The sequence below is a fragment of the Caretta caretta genome, chromosome 1 (genome assembly GCF_965140235.1).
Source record: "Caretta caretta isolate rCarCar2 chromosome 1, rCarCar1.hap1, whole genome shotgun sequence".
NCBI classification, from domain to species: domain Eukaryota; kingdom Metazoa; phylum Chordata; order Testudines; family Cheloniidae; genus Caretta; species Caretta caretta.
In genome coordinates, this window is record NC_134206.1 from 111,659,933 (window position 1) to 111,683,681 (window position 23,749).

The window sequence follows — 23,749 nt, forward strand, 5'->3', positions numbered from 1 at the left end:
TTCAACAGTCTCTGAATCCAAGTGCTTAAGTGACTTCCACCAGTTCACTGTTGTGACTTTCTTTAAAACATCAGCAGCAAACAGGTATTTCTTGAATGGTTCTTTTTCCCCAAACGGGCCATTATAGGTTTTCCTTTCTAGTGAGCGAATGGTATAGTAGATCTCAAAGCAATGAAGGATACACTCAGAAAGACCTCAAGCCTTCTGGAATATGCTGCTCAAATAGTTTCACTTATGTTTCGACTGCCTGTACCTCCCTTCTCACATTTATCTCCAGACTACTTCTCCTTGTCCAGATCTATTCTGCCCCCAACAATCTTCTTCTATTCACTGAACTTTTTGAAACTTTGCACTTTTAGAGAGAGGTAAGGGATTGACTTTGTGTACACAAATTTGCAGAGGGACAATAGGGTTGAGTTCTGTTATTTCTCACCTCTATATATTATTTATTTAACAACATTTTTGCTGTTAACAAGCATGTTATCTCTGGAGACACAAATCCACAATCTGAGAACTGCAAAACTGAGGATCTCTGATGGTGTCTTCTAGACTTAGCACTGAGTCCCATTGGATAAGATAGAAAGATTAACCTAAATAATCTATACAGAAGCCCCGGAGCCCCGTAAAATTGGTCCCTAATCCATGAACTATAGGAACTCATTTACAAAACTTTTCTTAAACATTACAGGAATATACTGTCTCATACTATAGAATTAGAATTTATAATCCCTATTCCATGATGAGATATCTTTGAGATATAATGTATTTTAATTAAAACTATCGTTAGATAGTTTTTTTCCCTCAAAAAGCATTTTATCAAAAAAATCTGATTTAAATAAAAAAACCTGATTAATTTTTTTTTTAAAAAACCATTGATTTTTATCCACCCTGGTCACCATTCAGTCCAAGATTTTTAGTCTCTAGCATAATTATGAATTTAAGCTCCCGGGCTCGTTTTTTGAAAGTGTTGTACAGGTTTCCTTTGAGGGTGAGGACTGATAGGTCAGACATAGAGTGATTGCCTTGTGAAAAGAGTTCACCCACAGCTGATGTGATGTTTATGTCTGTCTTTTATTATTTTCCTGTGTGAGTTCATTTGAGATCTTAGCAATTGTCTGGTTTCACCCACATAGTTGCTATTGGGCAACTTATCTCTCACAAACAGAAGCTGGGCCAATACGAGATATTACCTAATCATCCACCTTTTCTCCCTCTAAGTTCTTAATGACACATTTGAGTCAAATTTCACAAGTGATCATTAACATGAAAAAAGACTTATGTCCAATTCTCTACTGTTGTTACTACTTGTACAGTGTCTTCTATGGTAGGAGTACTGAGCTGTAGCTCATGAAAGCTTCTGCTCAAATAAATTTGTTAGTCTCTAAGGTGCCACAGGTACTCCTTTTCTTTTTGCGGATACAGACTAACACGGCCGCTACTCTGAAACCTGATTTTAAACAGTGTGCTGTCTAGACCTGCTCTGAGTAGATGTAGAATTTTTAGATGACATGATGGTTAAAACATGGGCTGGTCTACACCTGTGCTCCTATGACATTTACCACCTTTGGAGCTGCTGCAACAATAGCAAGAGTGGGAAGTTAAGAAAAAGAGCTAGTGAAGCCCTCAGCCCTTCTTGTCAGAGGCACCATTTAATTAAGTGGTTAATGTCCATCTCTCTGAAAATAAGGATGCGTTTTGGGCTGGGAAGAGGAAACTAGGAAAACCAGAAAATGTTGGGCTTTGTGTTTAGGAGGGTGAAAGGTATAAACTTTTACTGTCTTGGCCTGTTTTCTTCCTAAGAAGATGTGTGATGTTACCTAGTTACCGAGATATCTATCTTGACGTAAAAGCTGAGTAGAAACAAGCCACTGGTAGATTCCACCTTGATTGTAGCTCTTCAAGGGCAGCACTATCCCCCCCGGGTTGACCTCAGCTACAGACAGTGGCAGTTTAGTCACTGGGCCAATGGAGTCTGTGTCCAGGGGCCCCAGCCGGTGCTCCTGCCAGGGAGCAGGGTTGGGATACTGGGGCTTGCCCTGCTCTGCCCGGTGCTCCTGGCCCCATGCCCTGACCCTGCTCCCCAGCAGGAGCACCGGGGTGGCGGGGGGAGGGTAGTGGGAGGACAGCAGGCGGAGGGGCCCCCACTTGCTCTGGCCCAGGGCTCCAGAAAACTGTAATCCATCTCCGGCTACAGAGAGGTACAAAATTAGTGTTTGGTCTCCACTCGAATTTTGTACCTAGGTGGCTGCCTATCTCAGTGTGAAAACTACAGACTTTTGCCGAGAAGACAAAGCCTTGATGGACAAAAGTTGGGATTTCCAGTGGCGTTAGTGTAAACAGAACAGCAAAATAATTGGATCGGCTGAAACACGTGGTCGGCTAAGGCCATGGAGCTCCTCAGTAAGGTGACGTTACCGTGACTGAACTAGCGCGGCTGGAGAGCAGCCCCGCTTCGGTCCGGGGAGAAGGGCCGGAGGGAGACGCGCCGCTCACGGGGGATCCGCCGCTGCTCACCCGCTGCGTCTCGGGACCCTGGCCCGGGCCGAGGCCGCTTCGCTTTCTTGCGCGGCCTCTGGGGGAGCCGGGCGGCGCCTCCTGCCGGCTGCGCCCGCGGGCCGACGAGCGGAGCCGTCGCTCTCCCCACGCCAGGGAGGGGCCCGAGTCCGGCCGGGGGCGCCTCGCGGGCGCTTTAACCCCCTGCGTCCGGCGCGAGGGCGGCAGCAGCAGCGGCGGCCGCCTCAGCCCTGGTCTCGGGAGCCATCTTGTGAGCGAGGCCGCGCTGCCTACGCGGCGGAGCCGGCGGCAGCCTTGGCCGGCCTGCCCCCCGCCCCCTCTCCGCGGGGCGGGGTTGATGGGGCCCCCGGAGCCGGGGCGACGCGGGGGGAGGCCGGGCTGGCGGTGACTCTCCGCCCGCCGGACAGAGCAGCAGCAGCAGCCGGCGCTTCCAGCCGGCGGCCGGGCCCGGGGGGGCGGGAGCCGCGCTCCGGCACGAAGGGGGCGGCCATGGCCGGCGAGCCGCAGAAGAAGCCGCACCTGTCGGCCCTGGTGGGACACACCAACGGGCTCACCAAGCCCGCCTCGCTGGCGGCGGCCGCGGGAGCCCGGGCCGGGGGCGCCGCCGCCGCCGCCTCCAAGAAGCTCGTGATCAAGAACTTCAGAGGTGGGCCGGGGGCCGAGGGTTTGGGGGTCGGGAGCGGGCGAGTCCCCAGGGCCTGGCGGCGGCTCGAAGCATCCCAAGTTTCTCCCGCACGGCCGGGCTCGGCCGCAGCCAATGGACCCCGCGGCCCTGTCCTGACCTGAGTTTACTCTACTCCTGGCCCTGCTGCCCCCGCCCCTTCCCCAGAGAGGGAGGCGGCTGGGAGGGGCCCTGACTGCGGGCTGCTGCGAACAGTGACAGGCAGGGCAGGGTCAAGAGCGGCCGCCTGAGGACCCTGCCCTGTGGTGCGGGGGGGCGGTGTGTGTAGCCTCCGGACCGCTCTCCAGCCCGAGCTCCAGGGGCCTGTGGTGCACCCTGCGCCCCATGGAGGGCAGCCGCCGCCGCCAGCGCCGCTCCTCTGGTCATGTGCTGTGGGGTCTGCTCCAGCTCCTTCCTCACCAACAGATAGGTGCCAGGCTGGGTTTGCTCTGGAAACGGACTGCGAAAAGGTCTTAACTTGGCTAACTTGCGCTCGGTGCCTCCCTCCACAGCTACAAGGGCCCTTAGTCAGCCAGCCTGTTCACTGTGTATAGGCAATCACTTTTTTGGCAAACAAGGGCCTGATCCTCAAGGAAGTTAGGTTTCAGAGTAGGAGCCCTGTTAGTCTGTATTCGCAAAAAGAAAAGGAGTACTAGTGGCACCCTCTCTAAGGTGCCACTAGTACTCCTTTTCTTTTTTCAAGGAAGTTAATTCAGCTTACTTACATATATGAAATTCTGAGCACAGGGGCCCTAGTGTAGCTCTCATCTTTAGGTCTCAAAGACAGGTCAATATTACTGGGGTACTGGAACAGTTTTTCTACTGGGGGTGCTGATGATGGAAACCATGTATTTGGTTTCAGAGTAACAGCCGTGTTAGTCTGTATTCGCAAAAAGAAAAGGAGTACTTGTGGCACCTTAGAGACTAACCAATTTATTTGAGCATGAGCTTTCGTGAGCTACAGCTCACTTCATCAGATGCATACTGTGGAAACTGCAGCAGACTTTATATACACACAGAGAATATGAAACAATACCTCCTCCCACCCCACTGTCCTGCTGGTAATAGCTTATCTAAAGTGATCAACAGGTGGGCCATTTCCAGCACAAATCCAGGTTTTCTCACCCTCCACCCCCCCACACAAATTCACTCTCCTGCTGGTGCTAGCCCATCCAAAGTGACAACTCTCTTCACAATATGCATGATAATCAAGGTGGGCCATTTCCTGCACAAATCCAGGTTCTCTCACCCCCCTCCAAAAACCACACACACATTACTTCAAACGAGGGGGTGCAGCGGCACCCCCAGCACCTTAAGTTCCAGTACCACTGAATATTACCATCACTGTTTTACAGAGAGGGGAAATGAGGCATAAAAAAGTGAAGTGATTTGTCCATGATCACGCAGCACATCAGTGGTGTAGTTGGCAGCAGAACCCAACTCCCCTGTCTAACCAGTCCTGTGTCTGGCATCTGTACTGCCTTAGTATTCCCTTTCCTCATCTCAACTAAGTGATGCAGCTTTATATATAGACAACAGTTTTAGTTGCAGTCTTTTCCACTGAATGCATCCGATGAAGTCAGCTGTAGCTCACGAAAGCTTATGCTCAAATAAATTTGTTAGTCTCTAAGGTGCCACAAGTCCTTCTTTTCTTTTTGCGGATACAGACTAACATGGCTGCTACTCTGAAACCAGTCTTTCTGATGTTTCAGTTAACGTATATTTTATTACAGAACATGCTGTTATGTGTAGAAAGTTCTATTACACACAGTGTAGTTAGAGATAATGTATATCGATGGTTTGGTGGTCAGTTACTCTTTAAAGAATATATAGAAAATAAATTTAGTATAGATAGTGTTGAAACTAGAGTGGTGTCAAAGATGTTGCAGTAGACCACATTAGTTTGCTAGTGTTTGGAATGTAAGTTTAAGCTTTATTAAATAAAAAACCTTAAATTGCAACACTTACTTCTTGTGTGCATTCTGAGGTAGTATCCTTGGATGTTTTACAAATTTTGTCCAGAATCATGCAAGCTGCTCTAGCTGGGCAGATATATTTTAGTAGGGACCTGTGCATGTGAAGAGGGGCAGCCCCTGTGAAGCTTCTTACAGGAGCAGGGCCTTTGTATGCCACCATTCAGAGATAAAAATGGCACTTAGTGGCTTTTGCCGTATTATATGTTATTACAAATATTCCTTTATTTTAAAAAAATATTTCAAGCTTAAAGTGTGAAGTGAAATCCAATACGTCTTTCACTTTATTAAATTATTCCAAAAGTATTTTAAAAGATATAGCTTTAAGCAAGCTTGTATTGTGGGTTCAGTTTCTGCTTGTATCTGGTTTTACAGAAAGACCTAAATTGCCTGATAATTACACGCAGGACACATGGCAGAAGCTTGATGAAGCAGTGAGAGCAATACAAAGTAGCACCTCCATTAAATACAATCTTGAAGAGCTCTACCAGGTAAGAGTCAAGGTTTTGTGGGGTTTTATTTTTGTTTTGAACTAGGAAAGTGTTAGAGCATAATACTGATTGCTTTGGAATTTTCATTGTCATAAACATTTAAATATAAATGGGATTTTTGTGTTTGCAATGTATATCGTCAGGCTACTGATAAAGTCCATATTCTGCTCCTAACGTATGTTTGCCATTTTCTAGATCAGTGTCTCCCCAAATGTTGTCCTTGGAACTTTCTGGTGGTCCATGGAGAGCCAGCAGGATTGGGGCCTGTGATAAATTAAAGTTGGGGGAGGGGGGCAGGGAGAAGCTTCGTTTTATGGACACCCAGCCAGCCAGTTAGCTATAAAATCCCTCTTAGTAGCTGTTCTCTACTTGCCTTACATGTAAAGGGTTAAAAAGTCTCTCTGGGTTACATAGGTAAAACGAAGGGAATGGGCACTTGACCAAAAGAGCCAATGGAAAGACTAGAACTTTTTAAAATTGGGAAAAAAACTTCCCCTTGGTCTGTCTGCTGTTCTCTGGAGAGAGGGAACAGAGCAACTATGCTGTAAGAAGCTTTGGGCCAGGTATGAAAAATCACCTGAATCATATCTAGAAACTACTCACTTGAAACCCCCAGATACGTAAGTAGGTCAGGAAATGTTTAGGAAGACGCGATTAGATTTATCTCTTTTTATTTCTTTATGGCTTGTGAACTCCTCTGTGCTAACCACAAATGCTTTTGTTTTGCTTGTAACCTTTAAGCTGGACCTCAAGGTTATTCTTGATGCTTAATTCTTGTAGGTGTTTTTTTTAATTCTAGCAATAGCCTAAGTTTCCAAATGTATTTTCTTTCTTTTTGTTTTTAATAAATTTTATCTTTTTAAAAAACAGGATTGGATTTTGTCCTGAGAGGTTTGTGCATATGTTGTTTAATTAGTTGGTGACAACAGCTGATTTCCTTTGTTTTCTTTCTCAGCTCTTCCCCGGATTTTGTGTGTGTGTGTGTGTGTGTGTGTGTGTGTGTGTGAAAGGGCTTGAGGATACCCCACAGGAAGGAATTCCTGGGTTCTCAGAGGGGTTTTGCACTTGGGTGGTGGCAGCATCTATCATCCAAGGTCAGAGAAAAGCTGTAACCTTGGAAGTTTAATATAAGCCTGGAGTGGCAAGAATTAATTTTTAGAGTCCTTGTTGGCCCCCACCTTCTGCGCTCAAAGTGCCAGAGTGGAGAATCAGCCGTGCTGGGGCCCATCTAACTAGCTAGTCATATTGAGGGCTGTGGAAGGATACATTTTGGCAGGGGTCAGAATGGGGAAAAGAGAGGGGAATAAGTGGTCATACTCTCCCAAACTCTGCTGGTTCTGGATGTTGAAATGAGATGTTACTCTCACTAGATTATGTAGATACCCATAGTAATAATTGGTTCTCTACCTTGCATGCTTTGGTCTGCAGTGAAATAGTTAACAATGTTACAATATTCATTATCACAATTAAGCTTCAGAGTCAACACCCCTGGTTCAGACCTGGGTGGGCAACAACACATTTTGACTATTATATTTACATGACAATTAGAGACTTTAAAACTCTTGTTTAAAATAATGAAACAACATTGCATGAAGGGGTAAATGACATATCCATTACTTGTTTCCTTCTTTACTCCCTTTCTGTTTTGTTTTTAAATATGGTCAGTTTTCAGTTGTTTTCCTCAATATTCTTTTTTACAGCTTGTGTATTTTATGGCACATAAAATAAGAATATTTATAAATTTCAGTAACTCCGGCATTGCAGAACCAAGGCCCTCGTCCTGCAAGATGCACCACCTCTTTGTGCAACTGAAATGAGTGAGTTTCTACATGGGCATGCATGGAACTCATTGCTAGAGCCCTGTGGGGATACAAAACTTGTATCCAAATCCAATTTACAAACATGATCTGCAGATATCTGCATCCACATGTGTTGATATAAAGCAGATATCCTCATTTTTGCAGGGCTCTACTCATTGCAGTATTGCGGCCTAAGAAATTGTATATCACCAGAAGTGGTCTACAGGTTTCATTGGAGTTCTGTGGTGGTTTTGGGGTCATTAGCAGAAAGCATGCTGGGAGCTAGCAGTCTGCATTGGGTGTGAATGTTAAAGACCTAGAAATAATAATTATTGGTAAAGGCTTGATTGCCCTTTCCTCTCTGATCCTGTCGGGGCATTTAACATATAGTTCTAAAAATACTTTCTTTTTTTATTCAGTACTACCTTTAGAATAAATGGATGTAAATTGTTCTTTTAAATAGACAACTTGACTTGTTGTATTTACATTCTGGACATTGTAAGACAGCAACATTTCAATTGAATAACACTGATCCGTATTTAAGGGTTTTACGCTCAAGGCTGAAAAATCGTAACTGTTTTTTGTGCATTCTTATTTGAAAAAAGTCCAGATGTTTGTCATTTTGTTTGAATTGCTTTCAAAAGCTGAGAGGAGATTATAGTAGCATGGGCATGAAATCATCAAGGCCTGGACAAGAATTTTGGTGGGTGGGAAGGAAGGGAAGGGATGGGGTGGATTTTTGGATATGTCATAAAAGAAAAAGCAAGGAGATTGCTGTTTTACCTGTTTGCACGCTAATTTGCAAAACTTAATTCATAATGGCAAATCATTAATTCATAACGGATCTTCCAGTCATGAGTGCTAATTAACAAGGTTCCACTGTGTGTTTCTGTGCACGCTTCTTCATTCACCTAGAGAAGGAGAGAGAAGATAATTCAGACTTGACTAGAAATGTGATTACAGATCATTTTAAGTGTCTGATGTTGGATATGAAATCATGCACAGGGAGGAATTTGTGCGTATAGGTTCTCTTTATCCTCTGATCTTTGTGGTCTTTACTCATCATTATGAAAGGAGACCAGCATGCCTGCAGAAACCCATGTGTTAAGTAGGTTGGTCTGCCACATAAACAAAAGCTATAATCATCTGTCATTTCCCATGTTGTTGTTGATTACTGCAAATAATTACTGGTGAGTAAAGTCTAATTAAAATCAGTCACTGAGTTTTGAAATTTGGGAAGAATTTGCAATAATGATGCCTAAGCCTACAGTGCTTGCTAAAATATTTAGCTTGGAGATTTTTGGAAAAAGTAGTGATTTTGTACAAATAATAGTTGTGCCATATCTGAAGTCTCACTCTTCTTCACCGATCTGAGCCTTCAGCTAAGCTAAAAGTAAAATAAACAGAGCAATGCTTTTCAAATGCTTTGTAATCCCTTTTCTCCGGGGTTGGTGATTTCCTAATATAGAATCATAGATATGTAGGGCTGGAGGGAACTTGAGTCATCTAGTCCATTTCCTCCTCTCCTCTCTTCCCCCTACCCCCGCCCCATGCTGAGGCAGGGTCAAGTATACCTATACCATCCCTGACAGGTGTTTTTCTAACGTGTTCTTAAAAACCCATCATTAGTTCGGTCTATGGGGGTTTGAATAGGATGCCGTGGGCACAAACTAAAAGGTCCCTAGTTCGTATTAACCTAGTCCAAATTGCATGGTAATGTAGACAAGTACTATAATTCTATAATAGAAAATCACCAGTCCTAGGGTGATGGCGTTACAAAGCATTTGATAAAACATAGCTTTGTTTGTTTTTATATATGGTGCACTAGAGAGGAAATGCACTGCTGCTTCCACTGGTGATGATTTATCTTCTGGCTCCAGTGGATTAATTGTATTCCCTTTTCCCTTTGTGACATACTCAGGGTACAATCTAGACTAATGAGTAGCTGTGTCACTCCTGTCTTCTTACCTGGGGTGCCCTTTACACTGCATTGCTATTGTAGCCTACAGTCTGGACTGTTCACAGCCTCCAGCATGTAAGTTACTCCAAGCTGTGTGTGAGCTGTAGCTAGACAGACACACTGTGGCTCTGACCACCAGGGTGACCTCAACTCACTCGCAGTCTTAGACTTTCCCTCAGAAATATATGTCCTGTACTGTCCAGCCCTCTCTGGGACAATACAAGTAAGTAGAAGTCCATTATTTCTTTAAGATAGAAAAGGGCGAGCTTATTATTTTAAATAGTTCTTCAGACACTGCAATTTAAACACTGGATTAGATAAAACAGTAAAACAAATTTATTAACTACAAAGAGAGATTTTAAGTGAGTACAAGTAATGAGGCATAATAGTCAGAAATGGTTACAAGAAAATTAAAGATAAAACACAACTAATGCCTAACTTAACAAATTGTTAAATTCAAAGCAAAGTTTTTCTCCCCACATGTTTTCAATAGTCTTACTGGTCAAACTTCTTAGGCCAGGACCCCTTTTTCTGCTTAGTGGCTGCTTTGTCCTTTTTTTGTGCGGTACATCAATGGACAGAGAGAGAGAGAGAGCAAGAGGGAGGAGTGGGTGCCTTGGGCGTTTATTCCCTCTTTTTATAGTGTCAATCTCCCTCTTGGAAAACATTTCCATCTGTGAGTCAGGAGAAAGAGTGTCTATATGTAAGGATATTCCCTACTGTTTTTAACACCTGTTTGAACTCCCTTTGTCTCCCTTCCTGCTTGATGACTCTGTTCACTGCTTAAATGCAAATTAAGCAGAGCACAGATTCCTTTGTTTGAGATAGACCTGTTTGCCCACCTTAGTTTGGAACATGTGTTAGTAACATCATATGGAGAAATCTTATAACTTCACGTACAATATTGCCACACATTTTATCAGGACAATATTGACCAGCAAATTGAGTCTTCAAATTATACCTTACAAGACATACCTTATTACAATAGTGATAGGGTGTGGCCACAGGGGTTCATTCTGTTATACGTACCCAGGGTACAATCTGGGCTAATGAGTGGTTGTGTCATCCTGCCCTCTAACCTGGAGTGCCCTTTACACTGCTTTGCTGCTGTAGCCTCCAGTCTAGATTTCTCACAAACGGCTTCCAGCATGCAAGTCACTCCCAGGTAGAGGTGTGTGCGTGCGTGGTGCCGCCCGCCCACCCTCCAGCCAGCCAGCCACAACTTGGCTCTCTCCAGCCCCGGTTATATTTCATGGTGACCCCAACACCCCCAATCTTAGACTTTCCCCCAGAAATGTATGTCTTGTACTGTCCAGCCCTCTCCTGGATCTCTCCTGAGGCCACTAGATGGTGCTGCAGCATCGCATTTTCCTATTCTCCAAGCTATCTGGGGTTTTGATTATCTGATCTGGTCCCGGTCTCAATTAAACTGGATAAACAGGGATCTGCTGTATATATGTGAGGCAACTTGGATTGCAGTACCTTTATTGTGCAAGTGACACCCAATTATATATCTCTTTTCCATCATTTCTAGAGGATAACTAAGCAGCATTCTGTCTATAGAATGTCTAATGCAGAAAACATGTTTGTTGGAGGAAATAAAAGTAATTATTTTTCCTCTTGATGGAAATAATTAGTGTGCCATTTGTCACTCATGCTTGTTACTTGGTGCTCTTGTCAGACCCGTGGTTGCTTCTGAATGTTCACGTATCAGCTGTCGTCCAACATATTTTTCCTTGAAACCATGCTTGGCAAGGAGATTGTGATCATTCTTGAATATGACGCTCCCCTTGGTTATCCACCACAATGTCACCTCCAGATTGCAGAGAACTCTACTTGTGTCTAAACAAGCCTGTTCAGAATATGGCTGCTGAGGTGGCGTGCTTCATTTGGGGAGCATAATGCACTTGTGCTTCACATACTGCACTGGCTACCAGTTTATTTGAGTGAAACTCTAAGGCTAGTTTTGCTGAGTTCCCAAACAGTATAGCAAACGGTTAAGGTTGACAAGTAGTACTCCAAACAAAACTTACTATTATAGCCTCATTATTAAAAACTATGGTTATGTTCAGTTAAGTGCATAATTCTGCAGCAAGGTTCATACCACTCATTAACATACACACAGAATTTCTGTCTGAGTAACGACAACACTAATTCTTCCTCTTAAAGACACCACTCTCCAGTCTTTACTTTTTTTGCCTGACCCTGAGAACCCTTAATTGTGTGAGGAACTCTCTCTCTAAAGGCTTTAGGAAAGTCTCTCTAGATGGTTGTAGGCATATGAAATTTTAAAATAGTACCAGTATAGCTACTGTATCAGCGTAATTCTATTTTTCCTTCATTGTACTTGTCATAAGGGGTTTACATAGTCTGTAGTGTCTGTAAGATGAAACCTTAAACTTCAAGAGTGATCTAGACCTAGGAGGCATACACGTTTGGATACACTAGATCTTTATTTAATGATGCTTGCATGCTTGTTATATCACTTGGTAACAGAGTAAATAACAGTGTGCTTTTTGTGTCTAGGTATGTTGAGGTTATAATAGTATTAAATAATGGAAAATAATGGCTTTCTCTGTGCTGTTGGTCCAATTAGAAATTTATAAAATACACTTTTTTTTTCCAGAGGACTCTGTGTGGAAGTAAAGTAGTTGCTGGGCAGCAATGGGACAATCAGTTACTTCAGAGGGAATTCTGCTCCAAAAAATTAAAAATTCTGCGCACAGTATTTTAAAATTCTGCATATTTTATTTGGCAAAATAACACAATATAATCACACCATTTTCAATTATTTGCTGACAAGTATTTTGAAATAAATTACAAACATAATTGAAAGTGGTGTGATTATATTGTGTTATTTTGACAATTAAAATATGCAGAATTTTAATTTTTTTTTTTTTTGGTGCAGAGTTCCCTCGAGTACCAGGGTTCTGTGTGGTACAATCTGAGTGCGGGCAGCTCAGTGTGGGGGTCTGGATGCGGGGGGAAAATCTGGATGCACAGGGGCTGGATGCAGTGTTCTGGGTGGAAGGGGAATGGGGAAGGGGAGTCCAGGTGAAGGTGGTAAGGGCTCAGTGGGGGAGAGATGAGGGGGTCAGGGTGCAGCTGACTGGGGTTCAGTGTGGTAGTGGTCTGGGTGTGGGGGGCTCCTGATGCAGGGGGTGAGGCTCAGTTGGGTGGGAGTTCTTGGTGCAGGAGGATCCTGATGCAGGTGGAGGTTGACTGGGGGGGCAGTTCCGGGTGTGGGGAGCTCCCGATGCAGGGGGTGAGGCTTGTGGGGGTTGGAGTTTGGGTGCAGGGGGGGCTCAGTGGGGAGTTCTGGGTACGGGGAAGTCTGGATGTGGGGGGTTCCTGATGCAGGGGTTGAGGCTTGGCAGGGTAGGAGTTCGGGGGGCTTAGTGAGGGGGTTCTGGGTTCAGAAAGCTCCTGATGTGGGGGGGGTGTTTGGTGAGGGATGTTTTTTTGCTGAGGGAGGGGTCACTGTACGGGGAGTTGCTGCCCTTGTCCGCCAAGCTCCGTAACTTCCCCCCACAGTGCAGAGCTTCCTGCAGTCAGCAAAAATTTCTGGGGGTTGATCTGACCCAGCCCTGGGTGCTCTGTGCAGGGAAGGGGCAGCTCCATCTCCATCTTCCTCCCCCCTCCCCCCCCCCGGGACTAACATCCCTGTGTGGCCGAGGTATCCCCAGCGCCCCCCGCCCACAGTGATCTACCTCTCCTAGGATGCCCAAACAGATATGTTTGAGTTGCTGGAGAGGGATGAGTGAGCATTGGTGCAGCTTCTTTTTTCTGTCCCACTTTCACTGTGTCTCTGTGGGTCACACCTGAGAATACCAAATTCAGGACAGACTGCTGAGAAATAGGGCAGACAGATCCCAAAACTGGAGGTTATTCTCCCATAAGATACACCAAACCAGCAACAAAAATAAACTTCTGTTTCACCACACTGGCTAACAAGAAGTCAAAAAAGCAGTCTACTTAGGCATTCCAGTCCTGGATTCAATACCCAGACACTAGACTTAAAGATGAGTGGTTCTTTAAAGCCAATTTAATCAAACAAAAGGGTTCTTCTGATCCCAAAGGATCAGCCACATACCCAGGTCAATATACAACTCAGATCTTACCCAATAATCACACTGTTGTCAATCCTTTAGTATCTAAAATATAAAGGTTTATTTATTTAAAAAAAAAAGAGAAAGGTGAGAGTTAAAATTGGTTAAAGGAATCAAATACGTACAATTGCAAAGTTCTTGGATCAGGCTTGTAGCAGTGATGGAATAAACTGCTGGCTTGTTAAGTCTCTGGTTGCATCCAAATCATTGGAAGGTCCTCAGTCCATTGGTTAGAATGCTTCCATTAGTATAAGTTCATAGTCCAGAGGTTTGAGCAGGAAAGAGACAAAATGGAGATGTTTCCAGCACCTTTTATAGCTTCTCTCAAGTGAAGGGAAACCCATTGTTCTCACTGTGCAAAATTACAGTAACAAGATGGTGTTTGAAGTCAGATGGGCAAGTCACATGTCCATGCATGATTTCACCTAGTCATAGCAGGAAAGTCCACTAAGTGTAGATAGGTGTCTTCCATTGTGAGTTAAGTGTTCTTTAATTGGCCATTCAACTTGAATAGTTCCTTCATAATTTGCTGGCTAAATACCTTGTGGGTGCTACCCAGAAGCAAACATTTGAAATCCAGGTATAGAACCCCGGGCTTTGGAGTGGAGCCTGAAGCAGTGGAGCTGCAGGTTTTTGCCCAGAGCTGGAATGGAACTGGAGCACAGAGAATCTTGACTGCTCCAGTTTTTTTTTTTCATTTTCAATCCAAAATGAAGTATATTTAGCAAGAAAGTCCTAAAGGTGCCAAAAAGTTTCAGATTGTACAACAATTGATATTAACATCTACTTTACCACTTTACGTAATATGTCACAGTTGTTCTCACTTCGGCTGAAATCAAGATTTAATGTACAGATACAAAATTACAAAGTGTTTTGGAAATATGTTTTATTAAAGAATCAGATAATTATCAGACATCCGGAACACTGCAGACTGCTCCCACCCTTGTGCCAAGGTTAAGCGAGTACGTAGTCGCGCAGATTAGTTAGATTAGTATGTGTTGATACACTTTTGTAAGGGTTCATCAACGAGACACGTTGAGTGCTGCGATTACGGAAAAGTGTGACGTGAGACGTGAGATGCGAGACGCAACATTTAAGATATCACAAACAGGTATATTGCCAAAAAAATAATTTTATTTATTGATATATTAAGATATCGCAAGAGATATTAACCACTTAAGCTCATTTCTCACATGGGCTCCCACTACCGGTACATTTGTTCATTTGTACATGCTCCCGTATCACTCTGGCAGACTTATTTTATATGTCATCTGTTCAACGGTCTTTTGGTAGCGTTGTTTGTAATTTTAAATTTACTGAAAAAGTCGCGTGCAGCAGGCATATAAATATACAGTAAACATTTTTTCATAAATTAGGAGTGATTTTTTTGTGATTGATTGGAAAATGTCCAACACAACTTTGGGGGTGAATCCTTAGGTCATTTTAAGAAAAACCGTTTCTATGAACACTTATCCTAAAATTCTTACTAAGGGAGCTACAGTCCCTTCAAGAAGGTGATGAAAAGTTAATTTCTGATTAATATCTCAAAAACACTTTAATATAAAGTAATGAAATTATGTCTGTGTCTTAGCATTAGTATATACTACAATATTACATTATCCAAAATTATTTAAACCATAGGCGTCCCGAACTGGCGGTTGGTCATTTTTATTTCACATTTCAAGAAAGGCTTGTCGTCCACTGCCTTTGGCTACCAGCGGTAATATTATGTTCCATAATAAGTTATTAATTTTTGGTTATTATTTATTATTACATTTAAAATTTATGGTTCCGATGTTGAAAAATAAGTAATAAGTAAAATTGTTTGTATGATTCTAAGCATCTAAGCAAATTAAAATTTTTCAACCGTTTTCTCGGAAATGGTTAATTTATACAAAATAAATTAAGAGTACCATTTTAATGCATGTTTTAGCATTAAATCATATTCCTGGGTCGTATCTGTTAAATAGTTAAAGATTTAAAAATATTAAATTAAATTGGCCCAGTCCTCCCAGTTCACGACGCCTGTAGTTTAAATAATTTTATTTGAATGATGTTGTATGATAGAACGTTGGAAATAAACTTTAACAGGAAAGTGGATTCAAATTGTAAGCACAGTCCTTTTAATAAAGAGAGCAAATTTTTTGGAAATATGTTTTTCCTTCGTCAGGCTGGAAACATTATACAAGAAAGTACCTGTTATTTTCTCTATCTCGTATAATCTATTCAGGCTGATGAAGCAAAAATGTATTTCTGAAAATTTGCTCCCTTTACTAAAAGGACTGTGCTTGCAATTTGAATCCACTTTCCCGTTAAAGTTTATTTCCAAACTTGTAACGTGTAGCCTCTTTACTTCCCAACAATTAATGTTGTAGAACAGTGATAGCATGTACTAACACTACGGTACATACCAAATTTCATTGATATAGCTTATTAAAGCATTTTTGAGATATTAATTAAATTTGAAATATGTTCACCGCAAAATTTCATAAGAAAAACTAACTTGCAATTTCTAAATAAAAATTTATATATATTATGTATATTAAAATACTTCTTACTTCATTAAAACTTCAAGAAACATGTTAAAATATTAAAATATACTTTAATAATAATTTTGTGTAAAAAGAAAATGCGATCATTTTTGTCCAAAAAACCCAAAATAATTTTGAAGTACCTTAAGTGGTTAAGATATCACAAGCAGGTATATTATAAAAAAAAGTAATGCTTTTTTTCATTGCTTTTCAAAGATCGTAACAAGAAACATTTGGATGCGGTAGCAGCACAAGAAGATTTGGCCATGGCTTCAACAAAAAAATCAAATCTGTCCCCCATGGTTGATAGCCGATTTATGGAAAAGGATCTCAACGACGTCTTTACTTTTGAATTTGAAAAGCCCAAATTTGGGAAAAGCAAAGAAGAAATCGGCAACGTGCAAGGTGGAAAAGGAAGTGAGTGGCAAGCTCAAAACATTTAGCTTCAAGACAAGTGAAGCAAGTGCAGTGAAAAGTTTCAACTTTTGGCAGCATGTAAAACGTAACCATCCTGAAAACTATGCAGCTCTGGTTACGAAAAAGGACCAGGAAGATGAGGCAAAACAGAAAGCTGATGTGGCTAAACGACATTCATCTGGCTCTTTGAAAACTCCTGGAGAAACGATTTTTTACGGAGCTTCGTCTAAAAAGAAATTGAGCAAACAAAACTTGACTCATATTTGACGTCCTCAAAGGTTACAGTCACAAGGGATGCCAATACTTTCTGTGAAGTGCTGATGGAAATGGTTTGCTTGAGTCCAACACCGCTCACTACTTTCAGACTAAAGAACAAAGGATTCCAAAAATTGTAGGTGAAATTGGTCGGCAGCTTGGTGTTTCGATGGGCACGATATGGTTCGTCATTTAGTTGTCAGCACAGCTAAGTCTGGTTGCAAAGAGCTCAAGAAAGCTTTGGAGCAAAACTTGTGCTACATGAAAATGGATGTGGCAACCCGTGGAAACAGAAATTTTCTTGCAATCAATGCTCAGTACTACGAAGAAGGAAAAGATAAAGCTGGGGTAAAAACCTTGGACATAATTGATACTGAAGGGCGTCACAAGTCTTTGTATGTGAAAAATCAAGTAAAAGCTATTTTAGAAAAATTTGGAAACAGTGAAATGCAAGTGCTGAGCATTTGTGTTGACAATGCAGCAAACATGACGTGTGTGCTGTCAAAAATTTCAGCGAGGACAGTGAAACCATTTCTACCTCTGAGAACAGGGATGTGGACAGAACTGAAGCTATTTTGCCCGATGAAGGAACAAAAGGAATGGATGAAATCGAACTCAACATGGATGCTGCTGCGCAATGGGTTAATGACCCTAGCTTCATACTTCAAACATGGCTTCATGAGGACGATTCAAAAATCCAACTGATGAGGTGTGGTATTCACACTCTTCAGTTGGCAATTGGGATGGACTGAACAAAGAACATGCGAGGAAATTTCTGGAAAAAATTTGACAAGTCATTGTCAAACTATGAACCCCAAGTATTCGAAGTGTTCTGCTTGATCTACATCGGGTAGCTCAGTCACTGGATACTGTAACTCTCTGGGGTTCAACATTTGCGATGATTGATCGGCTTCTCATTTTTCAATCTTACTGTGAACAAGTGGTTGCTGCTGGAACAAGAGAACTCAAGTTAACAAAAGCTAAATGAACCTGTGAGACCTCTTGGCAAAGCCAAACCAAACAACCATGAATCTTCAAGCTGTCGATGTAACCCCAGGAGTTTTAATGAACGAATGGCGAAAACTGTCAAAATTCTTGCAAGAAAATGGTGGACAAATTGCAGAAGGAATTCTATCCTCCATGCAGAAATGCGAAGAGAAGCTGTTTGACAGTATTCATTTCCTTGCTGGAGTTTGTTGACCCACAGTATCGGATTCTTCTTATCTCAAGGGAAATACCAAAGGCAAAGGAAGGGCTCCTTGATATTGCTCGATGACTCGAAAAACAAAATCTATTGCTACATTTGAACTCGGCGAAAGAGGTTGAAGAAAATGAAATACAACAAAAGGAGTCATCAACAATCGAATTTGCAGTTTCGGAAAGTTCACTTCCTTCAGAAATAGCAGGTTGTTCTCAAACTTCCGTCTCCACTCTGAACTTGTTTGAACGTCCATCCCTGAGATGTCTTCAACCATCACAGGGAAATGGAGATAATACAAGCACCAATTCTTCAGAAGATGACGCCTTCAAAACGGAATCAGATAAACAAGAAAGACGCTGGCGAGTTTCTGCGATTCATAATTGTAATAACGTATTATTTGAGAGAAACTTTTGGGAAGATTGTGAGGCGATAGTCTATTGGTAGGCTAAAAGTGAAGTCTGTTTTTGAGGCCATTCACAGCTACCCACACCACATTCAGGCTGCCTGTAGAATTGCTTCGAGTATGCCAACAACTCAAGCTAGTGTAGAGCTACTATTTTTGGCTTTAAAGTCAATTTTAAATCATAGAATATCAGGGTTGGAAGGGACCTCAGGAGGTCATCTAGTCCAACCCCCTGCTCAAAGCAGGACCAATCCCCAATTAAATCATCCCAGACAGGGCTTTGTCAAGCTTGACCGTAAAAACTTCTAAGGAAGGAGATTCTACCACCTCCCTAGGTAATGCATTCCAGTGTTTCACCACCCTCCTAGTGAAAAAGTTTTTCCTACTATCCAACCTAAACCTCCCCCACTGCAACTTGAGACCATTACTCCTTGTCCTGTCCTCTTCTACCACTGAGAATAGTCTAGAACCATCCTCTCTGGAACCACCTCTCAGGTAGTTGAAAGCAACTATCAAATCCCCCCTCATTCTTCTCTTCCGCAGACTAAACAATCCCAGTTCCCTCAGCCTCTCCTCATAAGTCATGTGTTCCAGACCCCTTATCATTTTTGTTGCCCTTCGCTGGACTCTCTCCAATTTATCCACATCCTTCTTGTAGTGTGGGGCCCAAAACTGGACACAGTACTCCAGATGAGGCCTCACCAATGTCGAATAGAGGGGGATGATCACGTCCCTCGATCTGCTGGCAATGCCCCTACTTATACATCCCAAAATGCCATTGGCCTTCTTGGCAACAAGGGCACACTGCTGACTCATATCCAGCTTCTCGTCCACTTTCACCCCTAGGTCCTTTTCCGCAGAACTGCTGCCTAGCCATGATTTGCAGCAGGTTATGAAAGACGACTTGATTACTGCAATAATTTTTTACAGACTGAATTATGAAGGATTCTAGTTTGTATCATTGTTGACATTTAAATTGTTTTAAAAGTCTGAATAAAAATGTTTTTTCAAAATTACAGTATGCACTTTTTTATTTAGTTAAAAATTAATTTGACTCTGAGTGAGGAGCGGAGCTGGAGTAGTCACTATTGACGCTGGAGCAGAGCAATTCAAAAATTTGATTGCTCCAAATCCCTGATAGAACCAATACTCATAACTTCAAATACAAAAATGATACCTACATGCAAATAGCAAAATCATATTCAGCAAATCATAACCTTTGCATAGACACCTTGCTTGATATAAGTTGTACAAGTTTTGCTGTAATTATATAACCGTGGTAACAACATTGATCTACATGGTCAGTTTTAATCAGAGGAATTTCTGTGGGTGTGACATTTTCTGCTGTGCAGCGGTGGCATAGAATTTCCTTAGGAGTAATCAGTGTTGCTGCTCTTCATATACCCCTAACTTATTCTCCTCCCATTCTTCCATATCCTTCCTACCCTGTCCTTTAGTTTTCAACGTTTATCAGTTAAATATATGAAAGCAGATGCTTGATCTCCATATTTCATTTCTGTTGATCTCAGCTACCAATGCATCTGTATCTGAAATACTGTGATCTTCAGCACTAATGTGTTTTCCATTGAAATCACATTTTAAAACTTACTTTCATCCTTGTTTTGTTCTTGGTTTCATTTTCACCTGTCCTTTCTTTCACTTCATACATTTGACTTTGTATTATTGTAGGAAATCTTTTAAACGTATTTTTTCCCTCTCGGTATTCCACACTGTCATTTATAACTTTTTACAGATTTTTCTGTTCTTAGTCTCAATTTTCTAACCTTAGTTTTTTCCTTTTCTTTTACTTCCCGCCATATTTTCCATTTTAATATCTTTGTTTTAGTTCTATTAGTTTCTACTTAATTTTTCACTTCTTGTTAAACTCTCTACTCCTCATCTTCCCTCTTCACTTTTACCACTGTCTTCCCTTTCCTACCCTTGTGTTCCTCTCTCTACTACTCACCTTCTCTCCCTCATTTTGCTCCACGTTCTTGTTGGGTATTTCCCAGGATAATAAAACTGGTTTATCTAGCATGACCCCTTTCTAGTCTCCATTACTATAGTCCGAAAGAGTTATAAATCATTCTCCTTCAAAATTTTTCCTTTCATATACACCTATAATTTTGTATAAGTGAATTTAAAAAATCTAAATAACTTACTACAGACCTTACTTAAAATTGTCAAAACTAATTTGGAGAGAGAAGGTGGGTGAGGTAATTTCTTTTATTGGACCAAGTTCAGTTGATGGTGAGAGAGACAAGCTTCCAAACTTACACAGAGTTTGAAAGCTTGTGTCTCTCACCAACAGATGTTGGTCCAATAAAAGATACTTCTCAACTACTTCATTACATGAATTTTATATTATATCTAAATTTCTTTCTATTCCACAGAAACATTGTGTTGTCTCCCTGTTTAATAAAACTGTCACATATTTTGAAACTGAGGTTAATGAAACACTGTATACTTGTTAAAGAACCCCACATCATTTCAAGCTTCTGCTACTATTTTCTTTTTATCTTGTATTGGGTCTTTATTACACATTTTGGGTTATGTTGTAGGGAAGAGGAGCTGAGAAGCATGATCTGAAGACTCCAAATATACAGTATGTGTTGCTAATTAAGGGGTGATTTTATGCCACCAAACCTTCATGAAAATGACATATGATAGAAAACTGAGTGAGTTTGTGATGTGATCTTTTAATTATGCCATTAGTTGAGATTGTTTACATTTATTTTACACATTCCAATTGTCCGTCAATGCATGTAATACTGTTCTGATAACTAATCATGCTCTGCCCCTTGTCATTTTTATCAATATCATTCCAAGAATTTTCTACTAGTAAATACTTAGGGCAAAAATGGTTCTAGATTTTCTCTTATGTCCTTTCGTAGTCTGTTTAATCTAACATCTTGTTACATTCAGAATTATTTCTGGCAGTCCTGTTTCATGAGGGTCAATATGATTTTTAAATATATTAAAGGCACTATATGAACCTTAGTCTTTTTCCTCACGAAAAAGTGCAGCAAAAATTTAATCATATGTTCATACTTATGTTAACTAGCAATCTAACTCACTACTTTTGTGTCTTCAGTTAGGCCCATTACTCTTAATCTTAAATATTTTAGGAGCATAATAACCTTCCATGCATTTTACGAATAAATTGGAAAGTATTTCATACACAGTTTGTGTGGACTTCTAATTATATATACGTATATGAGACAGCACTGTGATCGCTACTTAGAGATTGTTGAACCTACACAGGTTGTCAAAGCATACAGAGGAGCTGATGTCTGAGGTGGCCACAATTTGTGTGTGTAAAGACCAGTGATCCACTCAAGAAAAACAAACCACCCAAAAGCATTAAGAAAATTGACAGTAAAAAGCTAATAGACAAGATATTGCAGCAGCAATTTCAAACTGAACTGAAGAACCGATTTCAGGTGCTACAAGAGTTAGATACCATAAGAAGTCAACATCCATCTGTCAAGATGGCAGCTGTTTAAAAATAACGCCACAACAACTGCAGCTGGTTTCCAGACAAAGTAACCTAAAATCTGGATAAGTAAAGATATGTGGAACTGTGTGAAAGAAAGGAAACAAGTCAAAGCAAACATAAACAACTCCAGAAAAAGGAGCAGCAAAAAAAATTTTTTTTTAAAAAGGACGGAGCAGTGAAAAGCAGTGTGAGAGGAACAAGAGGAAGTCCATGACTAATGTTACCAGTTACTGCTGAAAGAGGTGATTATAAAAACACTTTTTCATTGGCTCAACAAGTTCCTAACTGGCAAATTTACACCATCAGGAGGGCTTGTCAAGGATAAACCAGGAAAGAATAACATAAAAAGAACAAAAAAAGCAAGTGGCAGATCACTTTCCAGGGATGCTAAACAGATCAAGAGTACAAAAAACTATTGGACTTTGACAAAGAAAAAATACCCAGAACTAGACATTGTAACATCTCACATTTCAAAGTGAAAGACATAATAAAGAAAGATAGACAAGGTGAGTGGGGGAATATCTTTTGTTGGATCAGTTTTTGTTGATGAAAGAGACAAGCATACACAGCTTCATTTTCACCAACAGAAGTTGGTCCTATAAAAGATATTACCTCCCCTAATTTATGTCTCTAATATCTTGGGACCAACGTGGCTACAGCACTGCAAACAACAATAAAAAAGGTTACAGCTTGGGATAGAGGCATGTGAAGACCAAGACACCAGGGAAATGTTGAAAGCTTGAGGTGAGTCCACTGATAAAATCAACAAATTTGTCCCCAAAGTATGGGACCAGGAAAAGCCTCCAGAACAGTGGGAAATGGCATTATAATCAGATTACCACGGAAAGGTGACCTAAGCAATTGGTAAGGTGTTACATTCCTTTCTTGGTAAAGTCTTCTGCAGTATTGCCTTAAGGAGAATAAAGAAAGTGACTGAGGGTAAGTTAAGGGAGGAGCAGGCTGGTTTTTGACCCAGAAGATTGTCAACCAGATTTTCACCTTAAGAATAATCATTGAAGAGAGCATCAAATGGTTTAAACCACTCAGAGTTCATAGATTTCAAGGAAGTATTTGACAGCTTCCATCACTATTCACTTTGGAACATCTCGTGGTATTATGGCATGCCAATAAAAATGATCATCCTCAAGGCTTTCTATCGTGGTCCAGTGTGCACAATTTAAATAAATGCAGGCTTGAGCAAATGGTTCAGCATAGACATAGGTGTCAAACTCTTCTAAATGACAGCTCAGCAAACATGCATATGAAGACCAAAAGACTGTCCAGCATTTCAAAAACTTTCCAGTTATGAAAAAATAAATTTAATGAGAACCCTAGCAACACCCAACTCAAGCATTAGAAGGCAAAGGAATGCAAGAAGTGAGTCAAAATACAGAAGAACCTCAGAGTTACGCACTAACCAGACAACCACATACCTTGTTCAGAACTGGAAATATGCAATCAGGTAGCATCAGAGACCACCTTCTCCCCCCCTACCCCCCTGTTGGGAAAAAAAAGCAAATATTGTACAGTACTTTGTTAAACCTAAACTACTAAAAAAAATTGATAAGGTAAGGAAACTTTCTGTGCTTGTTTCATTTAAATTAAGATGATTTAAAAACTGCATTTTTCTTCTGCATAGCAAAGCTTCAAAGCTGTATTAAGTCAGGGTTCACTTGTAAACTTTTGAAAACAACCATAACGTTTTGTTCAGAGTTGCAAACATTTCAAAGTTACGAACAACCTCCATTCCTGAGGTGTTCGTAACTTTGAGGTTCTACTGTACAAACCTTCACAGTAATGTGCAAGCCAGTGGGGATATCCAGGAGGAGTTAATGTCACAAAGTGGCAATGTGGTAGATGCATTCACCAGCTTAAACCATATTTGGTCACTGCCAATGTACAACTTAAAGACCAAACTAAGAATCTTCAACTCCAA

At 41.3% G+C, this 23,749-nt stretch overlaps 1 protein-coding gene and 1 long non-coding RNA gene across 2 annotated transcripts in view; both read left to right on the top strand.

Annotated features, from left to right (window-relative positions):
- The first annotated feature begins 2,037 nt into the window (after nucleotides 1–2,037).
- CUL4A (cullin 4A) overlaps nucleotides 2,038–23,749 on the top strand; it is a 90,886-nt gene continuing 69,174 nt past the window's right edge. Inside the window, exons 1-2 of the mRNA XM_048855665.2 lie at nucleotides 2,038–3,160; nucleotides 5,524–5,639. Coding sequence (XP_048711622.1) covers nucleotides 3,004–3,160; nucleotides 5,524–5,639 — 273 coding nt within the window. The 5' untranslated portion in view covers nucleotides 2,038–3,003. The remainder of the gene's footprint in view (nucleotides 3,161–5,523; nucleotides 5,640–23,749) is intronic.
- Nucleotides 12,877–19,327, top strand: LOC125639227 (uncharacterized). The gene is made up of 2 exons (XR_007357426.2): nucleotides 12,877–14,618; nucleotides 16,255–19,327. It is a non-coding gene; the product is annotated as an uncharacterized LOC125639227 (long non-coding RNA).